Source organism: Apis mellifera, linkage group LG16 (genome assembly GCF_003254395.2).
Source record: "Apis mellifera strain DH4 linkage group LG16, Amel_HAv3.1, whole genome shotgun sequence".
NCBI classification, from domain to species: domain Eukaryota; kingdom Metazoa; phylum Arthropoda; class Insecta; order Hymenoptera; family Apidae; genus Apis; species Apis mellifera.
The window spans coordinates 4,005,477-4,023,995 of NC_037653.1; the positions used below are offsets into that span (position 1 = coordinate 4,005,477).

Below are 18,519 nucleotides of genomic sequence, written 5' to 3' on the forward strand. Positions count from 1 at the left end.
TAACGAAAACTCATTAAAGAGGATAGAATGGAGATTTTGAATTTGCTGCACAATACTGGATATTATTAAAACTTTAATCATTGAATATTTATCTTTTCTTTCTGAATATTTTCTGCTTCTAATCGTGTCACAAAATATCAAAATCAATTTTTCGTGAATTTTTCGAAATAAAGAGAGAGAAAAATACAATAATTAACATTCTCACGTGTATATAATATTATGATTATAATTATAATTTTCATTATCTTCCACTGACATTGACGATCATTCCAATCGAACGTAAACAAAACTTCGTGTCCTCGTTTGTTTACATCGACGATCTTTTTTATCGATGGAATCATCGCGAACGACAAACCATCGGGTAAAACAGAAAGAAGCCAAGGTCGTAATTTTTGATCTTGTTTTCTCTCCTTCTCTGTCTCTCCAACGCGTGGAAAGTCAACGCACGAAAGAGAAAGAGAGAGGGAGATGGGTTGCTCTGGTTCCAAGAGGAGGGGTTTTACGAGCCTCTTTACGACTTCAGTTTCACGCGTGCGAACTACCGTGGTGAGATGCGGGGTCCCATAACAGTCAAATAATGCCATTTGATTGGATCTCCAGTGAGACCGATGATATTTGGGCCAATTTTATCTAAAATTTAAAACGAATCACTTGAATCATTCATCTCACGATTTGATTAATATTATTTTTGTTGAAGGAATGGAATTTTTTATCGCGCAGCACGATTAATATAACGATAAATTATCAATGTTTTACGAGTAATATTTTTATTAATTTTGTTATTAATAATAGGTTATTATAGATTTATTTTTTAAACGATAGTTTAAGAGATTTTTTAATAATTATAGTTCTGGTTGTTCGATATAATAGATTTAATAAATGGAAGATTATGTGAGATTTCAATAAAATGTCCCGATAGATAGACACGTTATTCGATTTTATTTAAATGTTTTGCAGATGGAACACGTTTGTCGATGACGTGACAAGTGCTTGTTTTATTCAAACGGATCAATAGCACTACGTGCATATACACTCGGTTGTGTAAATGTGGAGAGGAACGATAGATAACAATTGATCGGTTGTCCGCCACGAAAGATGAAAAAAAAATATTTGCATTCAATTTCGACGAATACATATTCGGATGGAACGTATTGATGGAAGATGATCGAGAATGAATTAATTACAATTCATTCGACAAACGGTGGAAATTGTCATTGCTCGATGAAGAAATTATCTTTTCGCAATGGATAGGATGAAACGGGGAAAACCGAGGGACAAAGGAATACTCTGGCAGAAGCCATTTTGTTAACTAGAGGCCATCATAGCTGTCTGACGTCACTTCCATATCCAACTATGGCGTCACGTGACGCTCCACCCTGTTTTCAATCACCTTGGACCCGAACCCACCCAGCTGTCAGACACGCTCCACCCCGTTTTTTCCACTCTTTCTGGCTATCGCTATCGCCATCTACCGGCAATAATATGAACTTCTTAGACCTTTCGAACGGCCAGCTAGTTTATGCCCTTCCCGATCGGTGTCACTACCGAGCAAAGCCCAAAATCCGGCCTCGATTCGCCTTCTCGAAAAGGCGAGCGAAATCCTCTCGAGATTTCGTGCGATATATATATATAATATCCCCTTTAAAGTTTCCTTTCTATCTATCCTTTCGATCGATTCATTTCCATCGATCCAGGAAACGACTTTCCGTGAATTTCCGCTATTCCGTAATTAAACGGTGAACGCTTTCCACCGAAAGAATAGAATAGTTTTTTTACACGTGGAAGACAATGCAACGTTTCCTATAATACCGAGGCGTGACGTTTTCCATTTCAAACAGGTTTATTACACGGATGGCGTAACACCACCGGATCGCCTTTAATCGCGGCACAAAGTAGTAGAGGAGAGCTCCGCCATCCAAACGTATCGAACGAAGGAAAAGGGAAAAGGAAAAAGAAAGAAGGAAAGGAAGAAAGACGGGAGACGGAAGTGGTGTAGGGTTACGCGTCGCGTGGTTCCAATGGAAACGAGGCGTAAACCTCCGATAGCGGGAAAAAGGGGGAAGCGAAGCAGAAGGAACGGACGAGGAAAAAAAAAAAGAAAAATAAAAAATAAAAAGACGTGTCCAAAGCGGCGGAAAGGAGGGTGGGGGGGGGAAGGGAAGCAATGTTACCGTTTTGCGGAGGAGGAGGGAGGGAGGGAATACGCAAGGGCCGAGTATCTAAAGCGGGAATTGAGTTAAAATCCTGCGAGAGGTAGAATTTATACGCGATCCAAGAGGCGAGGAGAGGGCAGCCGAGTACGGAGCGCATGGAATCGCTATCGGCGGCCATTCATCAATCCGGGGAATCAATACGCTGGAATTAATGAAAGCGCCGCGCGAACAGCGAGCTAGCGGCCGGAATGTTAATCGCGATCGTCCCGCGTCCGACCCATTCCCATGTACAGCGAACTCCCAAGGGCCCCACCTCCACCCGAGCCCTTCAACCTGCCGCCCCCCGCCCCGGCTCGACCCGTCGTACACCCGCTCCCCCACCTCCGCCCGCCCGTCGTGCTCGCTACCATTACCAACACGACCACCGTGCTGCCCGCAATGCCGTACATTCTATTCTCTCGTTTCGAATCGCGATTCCTTTTTTTTTTTTTTTTTTTTTTTCTCAACTTTTATCACGATCGAATCGAACACATTCGATTCCCTTGCACGCTTCTCACCAATTTGTAATTCGTGTAAACGTGCTTTTTCGATTGGGATTAGCAATTATTTGGATAATATCGAATTTCTTGAAAGGATTTTTTAGGAATAGAGTTGAGAGTAGACTTCGTTTGCATATTCCAGGCGATTCGATTTGATTTTAAATGATTTAAAAGATAAATGGAATTGGTATATATATACATATTTGTGTATTCGAATTGGATGCAAAAAGTGAAACTGTTAATTTCAGGTACTAGTAGATTGACGAACAGTCGGTATGGAAGATCTCTGATCGACAGATCGATGCAGAAGATTAATAAAATGATTGTGTAATATTTTATATATTTTATATATAATTTAAATTTTCTAGAATCTAGATATTTTATATATTACTTATTTATATTTTTGTGCATTTTTAAATTCTAGATTCCTATGTCATATTAGACATGTTCTATTTTTATTGGTAAGTATACACGAAGGTAAGTATTATTAGATATAAGTAAACTGGAAAAAAAAAAAAAAAAAAAATATCACTGTAAAATCGCAGTTGCAAAAGGTAAGTATGTCAGGTAAGTATAGGTAAGTATAGGTAAGTATATAGAATTTAATAAAAATTTTTATTTTTGAAAATATACTAAAAAATCTCGTGCCACCTCTTTTTGAGTTATATTCTCCTAATAAAAAGTCGAAAATTCGACAAAATTTCTTAAATTTAGGATTTTTCGATAAATTCTCGTGCCACCTCCTCTTGAGTTATATTCTCCTAATAAAAAGTCGAAAATTCGACAAAATTTCTTAAATTTAGCATTTTTGGATAAATTCTCGTGCCAGCTTCTTTTGAATTATATTCTCCTAATAAAAAGTCGAAATTTTAACAAAATTTCTTAAATCTAACATTTTTCGATAAATTCTCGTGCCACCTCCTTTTAAGTTATATTCTCCTAATAAAAAGTCGAAATTTTGTGAAAATTTCTTAAATTTAGCATTTTTCTATAAATTCACGTGCCATTTTTTTTTTAATTATATTCTCCTAATAAAAAGTCGAAATTTAGACTAAATTTTTTAGATTTAGCATTTTTCGATAAATTTTCGTGCCACCTCTTTTTCAGTTATATTCTCCTAATAAAAAGTCGAAATTCTGACGAAATTTTTTAAACCTAGCATTTTTCGATAAATTCTTCTGCCACCTCCTTTTGAGTTATATTTTCCTAATAAAAAGTCGAAATTTTGTGAAAATTTCTTAAATTTAGCATTTTTCTATAAATTCTCGTGCCATTTCTTTTTCAATTATATTCTCCTAATAAAAAGTCGAAATTTAGACTAAATTTTTTAGATTTAGCATTTTTCGATAAATTTTCGTGCCACCTCTTTTCAGTTATATTCTCCTAATAAAAAGTCGAAATTCTGACGAAATTTTTTAAACCTAGCATTTTTCGATAAATTCTCCTGCCACCTCCTTTTGAGTTATATTTTCCTAATAAAAAGTCGAAATTTTGTGAAAATTTCTTAAATTTAGCATTTTCTATAAATTCTCGTGCCATTTCTTTTTCAATTATATTCTCCTAATAAAAAGTCGAAATTTAGACTAAATTTTTTAGATTTAGCATTTTTCGATAAATTTTCGTGCCACCTCTTTTTCAGTTATATTCTCCTAATAAAAAGTCGAAATTCTGACGAAATTTTTTAAACCTAGCATTTTTCGATAAATTCTTCTGCCACCTCCTTTTGAGTTATATTTTCCTAATAAAAAGTCGAAATTTTGTGAAAATTTCTTAAATTTAGCATTTTTCTATAAATTCTCGTGCCATTTCTTTTTCAATTATATTCTCCTAATAAAAAGTCGAAATTTAGACTAAATTTTTTAGATTTAGCATTTTTCGATAAATTTTCGTGCCACCTCTTTTTCAGTTATATTCTCCTAATAAAAAGTCGAAATTCTGACGAAATTTTTTAAACCTAGCATTTTTCGATAAATTCTCCTGCCACCTCCTTTTGAGTTATATTTTCCTAATAAAAAGTCGAAATTTTGTGAAAATTTCTTAAATTTAGCATTTTTCTATAAATTCTCGTGCCATTTCTTTTTCAATTATATTCTCCTAATAAAAAGTCGAAATTTAGACTAAATTTTTTAGATTTAGCATTTTTCGATAAATTTTCGTGCCACCTCTTTTTCAGTTATATTCTCCTAATAAAAAGTCGAAATTCTGACGAAATTTTTTAAACCTAGCATTTTTCGATAAATTCTCCTGCCACCTCCTTTTGAGTTATATTTTCCTAATAAAAAGTCGAAATTTTGTGAAAATTTCTTAAATTTAGCATTTTTCTATAAATTCTCGTGCCATTTCTTTTTCAATTATATTCTCCTAATAAAAAGTCGAAATTTAGACTAAATTTTTTAGATTTAGCATTTTTCGATAAATTTTCGTGCCACCTCTTTTTCAGTTATATTCTCCTAATAAAAAGTCGAAATTCTGACGAAATTTTTTAAACCTAGCATTTTTCGATAAATTCTCCTGCCACCTCCTTTTGAGTTATATTCTCCTAATAAAAAGTCGAAATTTTGTGAAAATTTCTTAAATTTAGCATTTTTCGATAAATTTTCGTGCCACCTCTTTTTCAATTATATTCTCCTAATAAAAAGTCGAAATTTTGACGAAATTTCTTAAACCTAGTTTTTTTCAATAAATTCTCGTGCCACCTCTTTTTGAGTTATATTCTCCTAATACAAAGTGGAAATTTCGACAAAATTCCTTAAACTTAGCATTTTTCTATAAATGCTCTGCCACCTCCTTTTGAGTTATATTCTCCTAATAAAAAGTCGAAATTTCGACAAAATTTCTTAAATTTGGAATTTTTCGATAAATTCTCGTGCCAGCTCCTTTTGAATTATATTCTCCTAATAAAAAGTCGAAAATTCGACAAAATTTCTTAAATTTAGCATTTTTCGATAAATTCTCATGCCACCTCCTTTTGAGTTATATTCTCCTAATAAAAAGTCGAAATTTCGACAAAATTTCTTAAATTTGAAATTTTTCGATAAATTCTCGTGCCACCTCCTTTTGAATTATATTCTCCTAATAAAAAGTCGAAAATTCGACAAAATTTCTTAAATTTAGCATTTTTCTATAAATTCTCGTGCCACCTCCTTTTGAGTTATATTCTCCTAATAAAAAGTCGAAATTTCGACAAAATTTCTTAAATTTGAAATTTTTCGATAAATTCTCGTGCCACCTCCTTTTGAATTATATTCTCCTAATAAAAAGTCGAAAATTCGACAAAATTTCTTAAATTTAGCATTTTTCTATAAATTCTCGTGCCACCTCCTTTTGAGTTATATTCTCCTAATAAAAAGTCGAAATTTCGACAAAATTTCTTAAATTTGAAATTTTCGATAAATTCTCGTGCCACCTCCTTTTGAATTATATTCTCCTAATAAAAAGTCGAAAATTCGACAAAATTTCTTAAATTTGGAATTTTTCTATAAATTCTCGTGCCACCTCCTTTTGAGTTATATTCTCCTAATAAAAAGTCGAAATTTCGACAAAATTTCTTAAACCTAGCATTTTTCAATAAATTCTTGTGCCACCTCCTTTTGAATTATATTCTCCTAATAAAAAGTCGAAATTTAGACTAAATTTTTTAGATTTAGCATTTTTCGATAAATTTTCGTGCCACCTCTTTTTCAGTTATATTCTCCTAATAAAATTTCGAATTTTAGTAATATTGTTTGGATATCGAATATTTTAACAATAATTTCACATGCCACTTTCTATCATATTATGTTCTCCTAATACAAAATCGAAAAATTTATCAAAAATCTTAACCAGGTGCCCGAAAATTTTAAGTTTTTTAATTCCAGGAATAATTTCGTATGCCACCTCTTTTTGAATTATGTTTTCCTAATACAAAATCGTAATTTTGGACGCAGCAAAAATTTTTGTTCCAATTTACGATTTTGTAACAGAAGAATATAATCGAGAAGGAGGTAACACACGATATTTTCCTCGAATTTTCTTAACATTAAATTTTGGACATTCTATGAAAATTTTCGACTGTATTTTTCGATTTTTTATTAGAGGAATATAATTTAAAAGAAATTGGCACGAGAAATTTTACTTACCTGTTTTATACTTACCTGTTTAAATTGTTATATTCATTTTCTCAACATTTTACTTAATTCTAATTTAAATATGGGATTTTTTATACTTACCTGTTTTCTACTTACCATTTTTTATACTTACCTAAATGCATTTCAGTATTCTTTATATAAAAATGGTAGATCATGAGAGACGGAAATCTGTTAACATAAAAGACATTTAATAAATATTTAATATCTGCTACATATTTCACATTTTATATATAACATTTAAAATTTTGTTACCTTGTATTAGGAGAACATAATTTGATAGGAGGTCATTTGAGAAAATTTTCTTAGAAGTTCTTGGAAATGACGTCAAATTCTTGGAATTATCGAAATTTTTGAACGAAAGAAATTTTTGGCCAATTTTGCGACTTTGTATTAGGAGAACATAATATGATAGGAGGTCGATCGAGAAATTTTTCTGAGAATTTCGGCAGTTCTTAGAAATGACGTCAAATTCCAAGAATTATCGAAATTGTCGAATGGAAAAAATTTTTGGCCAATTTTGCGATTTTGTATTAGGAGAACATAAGTTGACAGGAGGTCGTTCGAAAAATTTTTCTCAGAATTTCAACAGTTCTTGGAAATGACGTCAAATTCTTGGAATCTTAGCTTATCTGTGATATTCCATTTGAAGAAATGTAATTTCAAAGACACTTTCATGTGAAATATTTTACATATTTTACTTGCCTTCTACTTACCTTCTTAATTCCCATTTTTTTATTTTTTTAATCGTTTTTTCAACAGTCTCCTTAACTCTAGAGATAATTATCTTTTACATACTTACCTTTTAACTCTAACTCTATACAAAATTGAATGGTTTCAAATGGGCTACATCATCGTGCCATTAATTTTTTCGTAGGAGGAAGTATAAAGAAGCTATGAGAATCAATTTAATTTTTTCACATGGAACCTTATATTTTTTAATATATTAATTGATGTAACTCCGTATTCTCTATAAAAAAGCATTAGACCATAAATGTAATAAAATAAATAAAAATTATTAGTTTAGGAGATAGTGTCAAGCTGCATCGATCACTGCATTAAAATATATGTGATTCCATTTAAAAAATCAAGCTTAATCTCTCTAAAATCTCTATGTGTTCTCCTACAAAAACGCCAATGATGCCTGGATATACTCTTTTTCAAACTGTTCAACTTTTATCTGAAACATTTTTTTCTATAAGTGATAATAATTATGTAAATCGAGAAAATAGTATCAAAAAACGAAAAGAAATACTTATACATATATAAACGAAATATCTAAAAATATATAAATAATGAATTTTAACTATTTTTGATTTTAGAAATGGCGTCGTTTCTCGCACAATGCAGCACGTGGAGCCGAGAATCGCATAAAGAATATCACACGCACCATCCCGAGGAAATTTCTTAAACTTGTTATATCTCTGCAAAATTTAGAGAATCTAATAATAATAATAAATTACCAATAAACCATATCTTGTTCTTTTCTTATCCCCTTCACAATAATCCTAAACAATACTCTGCTCTCCTTGGTTAAAAATGTCTTATCTAATCTAATCTATCAATGAATTATTTATTTTCACTTTCCTCCATCGAAACAAACAATACTATTTCCAACTTTAATCTTATAAAAGAAGAAACGTCTCCATCCAGAGTTTCTCAAACGTTTGCAACGCGTTTATACACGAATAATAACTAGAATAGAATAAAATTCTAGATAAACGGACATTTTTAACGAAAGGAGAGTGTGCTCCACTGTGCTCTTCTCCTTGAACGCCGTCCTCTATTTACCGTCATAAACTCTCTTCCCCCCCTCCTCTGCAAAAAAAGAGAAACAAACGATTCTACTTAACGAGTTGGCGGTCGGGTCGCGCGGCAAAAAATTAGTAGACTTGGACGAGGAGGGGAGAGGGTGGAGGGGAGAGAGGGGAGGAGGATACCTCGGCGAGGCAGTTCAGTTAGCCGTGACGGTTAATGACACGGGAATTTTTCCAAATTTAACGATCGTTTAGCCCGCCCACGCACAAGGGCCAAGCTAGCTCTAGTGTTCGGTCGTCTGGGCGATGGCCGTCACCGTGACGAGCCACGTGTGTACCACCTCGCCTTCTGTCACTCACTCGACGGCGAGTCAAACTCGACCGTCGCGTTCCATCCGTTCAGTCTGTCGGGCAAGGATCGGCAAACGGTGCCTTCGCTCCCGTTCGCCCCCAAAACTCTTATACATTATTTTACTTCAACCAAAACCGTCGAAAGACATTATGGTGGTGGTGCTCGATACCCGATTGAACAGGTGGTGGCTCTTGGACAAGATCTAAATCTGAGATACGATTTCTGTCGTACGATAATGTCGCGTAAATAAATTGTTTTAAGTTGGAACTGATTTCTGCTCGATGTGTGCGATCGAAAGAAAGCGTATATATGTATATATTGTGTATTGAGTGTACGCGTCTCTAAAATATTAAAATTAATGATTCTTTTTTTTCTCTATCGGTACGACAGTTTCAATTTCTTTTTTTTTTTTTCTTTTTTTTTAAATACTAGTTGCGTTAGCGCAGTCGATTATAATTTTAATTTTGGATTCGAAATAATTGGGAAGGATTATATATATAATAATAATAATGGATAATTTGGAATTTTTTAACGAGAGTATCGTGCATTGTCGGTGTTGCAGGTGCGGCACAACTTCGTTAGCAGGGTGGACAGAGGAACGGAACGTGTCTGGAGCGGCTTGGCGTTTTGAACGAAGGTACCAAAAAACGAACGAAGGAGAACTCTGAGATATCACCGTCTTTAACCAACCCCCCTCGTGTACAAGTTTCAAAACAACAACTCGATCATTCTCCCAAAATTCATAACTCGCTCTCATTATTAATAGGTTCTCTAGTAGTAGTAGTGCTCCAGTTTCTTTCTTTTCGTTTCTGTAAACGAATAAAAATAAATGGGATATCCGAGTGTGATATAAAACAACGGGCAGGAGAAAAAGAAAGGAGTGGGAGGGAGAAGGGGAAGAGAGGGACACGAAGGAAGGAGTAATAATAATAATAATAATAATAATAATAATAATAATTCTACAAGTGATTTCCAAGTGATGTCGGTGTGATACGAGTGTTTGCGTGTTGTACGAAAGTGTGTCGTGGAGGGGGGAGGAGGAGGAGGAGATGTTTCGTGTATAAATAGAAGAGGAGAGAAAAAAAAAAATCACCCATGTATACGTAAATAAGGACGTGTGTGTCGCAGTGTGTCCGAGTATTCGAGTACAAAAGAAGAATATTACGATAAAAATAAATAAAACCAACACATAGAAAACCACGATAAGAAAGAAACGAGAGAGAGAGAGAGAGAGAGAAAGAAACCGAGCAAGAGTCGTTATAGGGGGGGGAGAGAAAAGAGAGGGGAGATCCCTCGAAGCGTGAAAGACTCGAAGGAAGGAGAAAGAGAGGAAGACTCGTGACTCGTGATAAACAATAATAGAAGAAAGAAGAAGAAAAAAAAAAGGGGGGGCCGAGGTGGAATCAGAAGGTGGGCCAGGTGGGACAGTAGCATGAGTTCGTATTTCGCGAATTCGTACATCCCGGACCTGCGTAATGGCGGGGTGGAACACCCGCATCAGCATCAGCAGCACTACGGTGCGGCCGTCCAGGTGCCCCAGCAGACGCAGTCGGTGCAGCAACAGTCCCAGCAGGCCGGGGACCCGTGCGACCCGAGCCTGCTACGCCAGGGCGTGCCCGGCCACCATTACGGGGCGGCGGGCAGCCAGCAAGACATGCCTTATCCGAGGTTCCCGCCCTACAACCGGATGGACATGCGTAACGCGACGTATTATCAGCACCAACAGGACCACGGGAGCGGGATGGACGGGATGGGTGGTTACAGGTCGGCGTCGCCGAGCCCTGGCATGGGCCACATGGGGCACACGCCGACCCCTAACGGGCACCCGTCCACCCCGATCGTGTACGCGAGCTGCAAGCTGCAGGCGGCGGCGGTCGATCACCAGGGGAGCGTGCTCGACGGGCCGGACAGCCCGCCGCTGGTCGAGTCGCAGATGCACCACCAAATGCACACGCAACACCCCCACATGCAGCCGCAGCAGGGCCAGCACCAGTCGCAAGCACAGCAGCAGCATCTTCAGGCGCAGCAGCAGCACATGATGTACCAGCAGCAGCAGCAGTCGCAGGCGGCCTCGCAACAGTCGCAGCCAGGCATGCACCCGCAACAGCAGCAGCAAGCTCAGCAACACCAAGGGGTGGTCACGTCGCCGCTAAGCCAGCAGCAACAGGCCGCGCCTCAGGGCGCGGCAAGCGCCAACCTACCGAGCCCTCTGTACCCGTGGATGAGAAGTCAATTCGGTAAGAATTGGAATTTCAGGAGTTTGGAGAATTTAACGAGGTTGATTATCGAGCTCGGGGTCGATTGGATTGTTGGATTTAGCAATTCGAGGCTTTTGAGTCGATGTTGAAGAGGTTGGATCAATTCTAGTTTCACTTTGAGGTTGGGAACAAATTTGCTGAAGAGATTTATGATGAATGAAAACATAAAAGATTTTTGAGGTTAGCAAGGCTTTTGATCCAATATTGAAGAGGTTGGATCAATTCTAGTTTCACTTTGAGGTTGGAAACAGGTCTGTCTCTGAAGATAAATGTATATTATATAAGGGTTAAGGGAAACTTGTACTTGTAATTTTTTGATAAAGATGTTATAGATTAGATCCATTTGTATATTCCCAACTGAAATATTTTTTTGATCATGGTTCCTTCTCTTGGATCAACTCTATTTTGCTTTTACACGTTATGCTTTGAGGTTAGAAAGAGTTTGCTATCTCTTGAAGAGGTTCATGATGATTGTATATTGTATATGATTAAGGGAAACTTGTACAATTCCTTGACAAAAATGTTATAGATTAAATTCATTTGTATATTGCCAACCGAATCTTGAAGTATCTTTTGATAATGGTTTCTAAGTTATATAAACATAAAAGATTTTCGAGGTTAGCAAGGCTTTTGATCCAATATTGAAGAGGTTGAATCAATTCTAGTTTCACTTTGAGGTTAGGAACAAGTTTGCTGAAGAGATTCATGATGAATGTATAATATTATATATGATTAAAGGAAACTTGTATAATTTCTTGACAAAGATGTTATAGATTAGATCTATTTGTATATTCCCAACTGAAGTATTTTTTTGATCATGGTTCCTTCCCTTGGATCAACTCTATTTTCACTTTATTCTTAAATGTTATGCTTTGAGGTTAGAAAGAGGTTTGCTGTCTCTTGAAGAGGTTGTGAGTATATATGATGAATGTATATTGTATATGATTAAGGGAAACTTGTACAATTCCTTGACAAAGATGTTATAAATCAGATCCATTTGTATATAACTAATTGAGTCTTGAACTATTTTTTGATAATGATTTCTAAGTTATATAAACATAAAAGATTTTTGAGGTTAGCAAGGCTTTTGATCCAATATTGAAGAGGTTGGATCAATTCTAGTTTCACTTTGAGGTTAGAAAGAAGTTTGCTGAAGAGATTCATGATGAATGTATAATATTATATATGATTAAAGGAAACTTGCACAATTTCTTGACAAAGATAGATAGATTTATAGATTAGATCTCAGATATCATTTATATATTCCCAACTGAAGTATTTTTTGATCATGGTTCCTTCCCTTGAATCAACTCTATTTTCAACTCTATTTGCTCTTACACTTGCTCTTATGCTTTGAGGTTAAGAAGAGGTTTGCTGTCTCTTGAAGAGATGAGTGTATATTATATATGATTAATATATAACTTGTACAATTCCTTGGCAAAAATGTTATAGGTTAGATTCATTTGTATATTGCCAACTGAATCTTGAAGTATCTTTTGATAATGGTTCCTAAGCTATATAAACATAAAAGATTAGCAAGGCTTTTGATTCAATATTGAAGAAGTTGTTGTCTCTTGAAGATGAATGTATATTATATATGGTTAAGGAAAATTTGTACAATTCCTTGACAAAAATGTTATAGATTAAATTCATTTGTATATTGCCAACTGAATCTTGAAGTATCTTTTGATAATGGTTCCTAAGCTATATAAACATAAAAGATTTTCGAGGTTAGCAAGACTTTTGATTTAATATTGAAGAGGTTGGATCAACCCTAGTTTCACTTTGAGGTTAGCAACAGGTTTGCTGTCTTTTGAAGAGGTTCATGATGAGTATATGATTAAGGAAAACTTGTACAATTTCTTGAAAAAGATGTAATAGATTAGATCCATTTATATATTCCCAACTGAGTGTTGAAGTATTTTTTGATAATAGTTCCTAAGCTATATAAACATAAAAGATTTTCGAGGTTAGCAAGGCTTTTGATTCAATATTGAAGATATTGGATCAATTTTGGATCTATTTTGACTTTGTTCTTACACATTATGCTTTGAGATTAGGTTTGTTGTCTCTTGAAGAGGTTCATAATGAATGTATAATATTATATATGGTTAAGGGAAACTTGTACAATTTCTTGACAAAGATGTTACAGATTAAATCCATTTGTATATTCACAACTGAATATTGAAGTATTTTTTGATAATGGTTCTTATATAAACATAAAAAATTTTCGAGGTTAGCAAGGCTTTTGATTCAATATTAAAGAAATTGAATCAACTCTATTTTCACTTTGTTCTTACACATTATGCTTTAAGGTTAGGTCTCTTGAAGAGGTTCATGATGAGTGTATATTATATATGGTTAAGGGAAACTTGTACAATTTCTTGACAAAGATAAGTAATAGATTACATCCATTTCCAACTGAGTGAACTATTTTTTGATAGTGATTCCTGAGCTATATAAACATAAAAGATTTTTGAGGTTAGCAAAGCTTTTGATTCATTGAAGAAATCAACTCTATTTTCATTTTGTTCTTACACATTATGCTTTGAGGTTAGGAACAGATTTGCTGTCTCTAAAAAGGTTCATGATGAGTATATATGGTTAAAGGAAACTTGCACAATTCTTTGACAAAGATGTCATAGATTAGATCCATTTCTATATTCCCAACTGAGTGTTGAATTATTTTTTGATAATGATTCCTATAAGATATATGAAGATATAAGATTTTTGAATAATATAAATTTGACTGTAAAATAGAAAACTTACTGAGAGAAGGTAAAATTCAACCAAGATTAGCCTTCAAATTATTTCATATTCAACATCTAAAATTGTAGAGCAAAATTGTAGAGAAAAATTCGTACATTTACCTTGAAGAAAGGAAAGAGGGAACATCTGCAAAGTGGATGAAGGCGCGTAATACGTGAGGCGGGTGTCGAAAATAGGCTCAAGGCTTTTTCCCGCGCGATCAAAAGGTTGTTGGTAGAAAGCAAAAGATTTCTAGTGAGGAGGCAGGCAGGTAGGTAGGTAGTCGGCCGCTTTCAGATTTATGCAACAGTGGGTAAAACTAGACCACATTCGTACGGGTTCGTAAGCCAAGATTGGCATAATGTCTCCAGTTTCTAGGTATACCGACATCCCGAGTTATTTATTGCCCTGACCTTTCAGCTCTCTCGTTCGTTTCACCACACATACTTGCATTACCTCCCCATAAAAGTTCTCCGTTCCTGGCTGCGTGCTCGCATTGGCTCCACAGCTTGGCAGAGGCTCATCCACTTTTATTCCCATGATAACACGCTTGTTTCTGCTACACTTTGAACTAGTTTACCTCGCTTTGTTTTCACCTTTGCGTGTCCAATGTTTCTGAAACGAGAAACATTGGGCAATTCTTGTGCAAGAAATACCCTAGAAATAATTTTACATTTAGATCTTTGAAATTTAAATTTTGAATTATTTATATTCTGGAGCAAAATTTCACGCTTACTTACCCTTTGAAGTTTTATTCTTTATGCATGAATCTTTTGAATTATATCGCTCGACTGGAGAAATGACTATATAACGAGATATTCAACAAGTATCCTAGAATTTTTTTCAAAGCTTTTTGAGAGCCTAAAAAGATATAGTCATGAACGTGAATTCTTTGTAAAAGCTGTATTCATTAATAATAATAAAAAATTATTATAAATAAATAAAGTAAAAGATATATTTTCCAGTCACGAAAAATTTGTAGCATCTAAAATCTCCATAGGTTGAGAACCGCTGGTTTAACTTTAAACAAGATAAATTTCATTTCTTTAAACTAAGATTCGTGGTCTTTTCAATCGTTGACGAATTGAACGCAATATATATTCTTAGGATCCCAGGTGGACCACCACCTGCTTCTTCAAATGGAGACGAGATTGTAAACGCAAGAAAGGTTTACTGAAATTTTCTCGGCCCGACCGTGACTGCGAAGAATCGCAGGCGTAATTTTCGGTATAACGAGTTGGAAATTTATGACGGCAATAACGAAGTGATAATAGCCTCCTTAACCCTGAGGTATCTGTCCCGAGTTGGGTAAGCGCAGGTTCTATTTGCTCTTATTTCTCTTACCCTTTCCTCTTCCGAGTCCTCCAAATCTGAGAAAACGATTTAACTTTGCAAGGTCAGGCTTTCTGCATCACCCTTTATTTCCTTCTGCCTTCAGTTTCTCGTCGAACTTTGCTCAAGTGTCGACTGTTCGTCTCTTCGAATCGAAAAGTTAAAAAGTAGATAAATTTTGTGACAGTTGTGAAAGTTCTTTGTCGATGAACAATATAATTCTTGAAATCTGAATTTTTTAGTGACGAGTTTGAATTCTTTGGTGTCTTTATAAACTTTTTATATCGATAAATCTTTCTCGTTTAACGCTTCTGAACAAGAGTAATAGTTTGACTGTCTATGTGTTTTATTATTTCGAGTAAAATGGAAGGACGTGTTCCAGTGAAACCATCTCTCGGTTCACATCGAAAGCTCGTAAGTACTTGCATCGGTCAGTTTGATTCGCCGATAAATAGTTCGGTTCAGGAGTGACGAGACTTCCATATACTTCGTTGCCAGTCAAAGAAGAAAGAGGATCGAGTGCCAGAATCTGCTCACAGATGTCGGCACGTTTACGTCTTTCTTTAGCTGGTCCGACGATATAGTCTCGCGTATTTTTATTTAGCGACCGTATCGATTTTCCATTCCAGACCACCGTTGTCTTTTTACGGACGAATAAAAATCGTCCACACGAAAAATGAATTTCACGCCATCTTTTCACGAGGAAATATATATCGTTGAACAAATCATCCCAACAAATTCTCCGCATTTATTTATCCATTCGAGAAATTCAATCGGTTCTCGCGTAATAAGGATCGTTCACCAACAAACAGATCTTGTCTCGATGCTAAAATCTACGATTTTCCTCGACCGTTCGCTCTTCCGTGGTTAACACTGCCCATTAGCCTCGCCACTCGATTTACCCTTACAGGCCTACCAATCACGATATAAACCTCATATCAATTTATCTAACCATCCATTCGCGGCTGGTGGCTGCTCGTTTTCTTTCCACGTTGCAAAACACACCAGCCGAGCTAAGCGCGCTATAACCACGACTCCATGAATAATGCATGGCTCAATTTTATAGATGCAGGTGGCTCTCCCGGGCATTTGCCCGGTGAAACCGCGTCGAGATTCCCTGGCACCTTACGCGGGACATTTGCGTTACATAGGTTAGGAAATTCCGACATAGTTGGCTAGCGAAACCCCACCAGGCATTCGAGTGCGCATTCAGTGTCGTTTATTGCCGAACATCACGAAATCCCATACTAACCTGCACGATTTTCGAATGTGAAAGCCTCTTGTGGCCTTTTTGGCCAATCTTTTGCTTCGCTGCAGCGAAGATTTTCGTTAAATGTCTTCGAACCATTGCTCGAGCCACCTGTCGAATAGAATATTGCTATTGCGCAGAGTGTTGCGCAACATTACGTATTTACGTATTTACGTATTTCTTTGTTTTGGTAAAGTCGATAACGCGTTAACGGAAGATGTGAAGCCTTTTGTTGACAATTTCTTAATCTGTATATACATTAATCGAAAGTTTAAAGATATATTGAAAATATTTTATTATACATTATATTTATAAAATATCATAGAATATGTGAATTTAAGATAAATTATAATTTTATCGTCTTTATTGATTTTCGAAATGTGTTAGAAACCACGAGAAGAAGAGAATAGATTAAAATTCGAAAATCTACTGGATTAAATGAGATTACTATCAATATCTATAATATTAATTTCAAAATGAAATTGATAAAAAGAAAAGTAAAATGATTCGAATAATTTTTCTTTTTTTTAAATGATTGAAAATGCATATTTTTTTTCTTCTTACAAGAATATCTTTTCGAAAGATAAAGAAAATTACGAGTGTAGAAATTAGAAGGTTCTCGTTCAACAAAGAAGAGAAAAGAATAAAAAAGTGTACCCGTAAGATTATACTTACAAGATTTCTCGCGACTTCCCTACATATTATATTCAATACTTTTTGCACGGAGCGCAATTATGCAACGTAAATATGCAGAGTGAAAGATTTCGTTAACGATTAAAACCAAGCCCCGCAAACCGTGTTTTTCGTTCACTTCGTTTAATTCGAGGAGGAGGCGGATGCACCGACACTGAACTTCGATAATTGTTCGTTCGCGTATCTCGTCGCGTGTTACCGCCATTGATTAGCATTTTTTCCTTTTTTAATTGATTCGCCGAGCGGATAAAATTAGAACCAATCCCGCCGCGGCTACAACCGCGGTCCGTGATCGAGCTAATTAGCTTGATGGAAGAGAAAGGAACGTCAAAGTTAACGCGGCCACGCGGGTTTCGACCATCGTAATTGCGATGTAACAACTGAAACGACGGCGCTCGTAGGCGTTGCTATCTCGAAAGAGCTTTATATCCTGCGAGACGCATTATCATACGAAAAAAATATTTCTCGTAATATTTCTCCCGTAGCCAAGGCCCATGAAATGTAACTTCACGCGAAGTGACGTTACAAATTCAAACGTTCCAACCACCGTGACGTTTTTTACTTCGCATCTTGAGCAAAGGAAAGAAAGTTTTTTTCGGAAATATCGTCGATTATCGTTTCTAATCAAGAGGATCGTGCTCCAAACGAAATTTTAAAAAAAGTCAAATATAATCAATTTCGATAAGATACATTGAAAATTTTTACAAAAACAAAGCAAATTAAAATTTTAATAAAATAAACGCACGAGTTTTGGCGCCAAATTCAAAACGAAGCCAATAAAAAAAATTTCGAGAATATTAAATTTCCAAGATAATAATTATCGTCATGAAGAATTGACAATTCGCAAAAATACCGTAACGTTTCGAAAATAATCGGGATCTCGTCAGGAACGACAATATTCGTTGGATCGAGAATTTAAATTCCAGAAAGATATTCAACCGAGATGACGGACGTTGGTAGTAATTATCGATATTGCGCCCCTGGTAGCGTCGAGCGCGCCATCTACATTCCGTGTGAATTCGCCTTTCGATGGAGAAAGAGAGAGAGAGAAAGAGAGAGAGCGCCTATCGACACTCGCGATGCTTTTAATGCATAAGATAATTGCGATCCTTTTGCACGAAAAGATTTATGATATCGAGTTCCTCCGACTCCGCCACCCCTCCCTCTTCTCATTTCCCCCCCTCGCGTATGAGCAATACGCGGCGGTGCAGGCTTCCGTTATTGCGCATGCGTGTGCGCGATACGTGTGTGTATTGCGCGTATACACGAGCGCCACATTTCTTATGTAATCCGGGTACTGACACGAATGCTTAG

General features: G+C 35.8%; 1 protein-coding gene across 9 annotated transcripts in view; it reads left to right on the forward strand.

The window, feature by feature from the left end:
* Antp (homeotic protein antennapedia) overlaps positions 1-18,519 on the forward strand; it is a 155,653-nt gene that overhangs the window by 124,048 nt on the left and 13,086 nt on the right. For 8 of the 9 annotated variants that reach the window (XM_016916895.2, XM_016916899.2, XM_026445698.1 and 5 more), the window contains one exon: positions 9,488-11,162. In XM_016916895.2, the coding sequence (XP_016772384.1) occupies positions 10,358-11,162 (805 nt within the window). In that variant the 5' untranslated portion in view covers positions 9,488-10,357. 9 annotated transcript variants of the gene reach the window in all.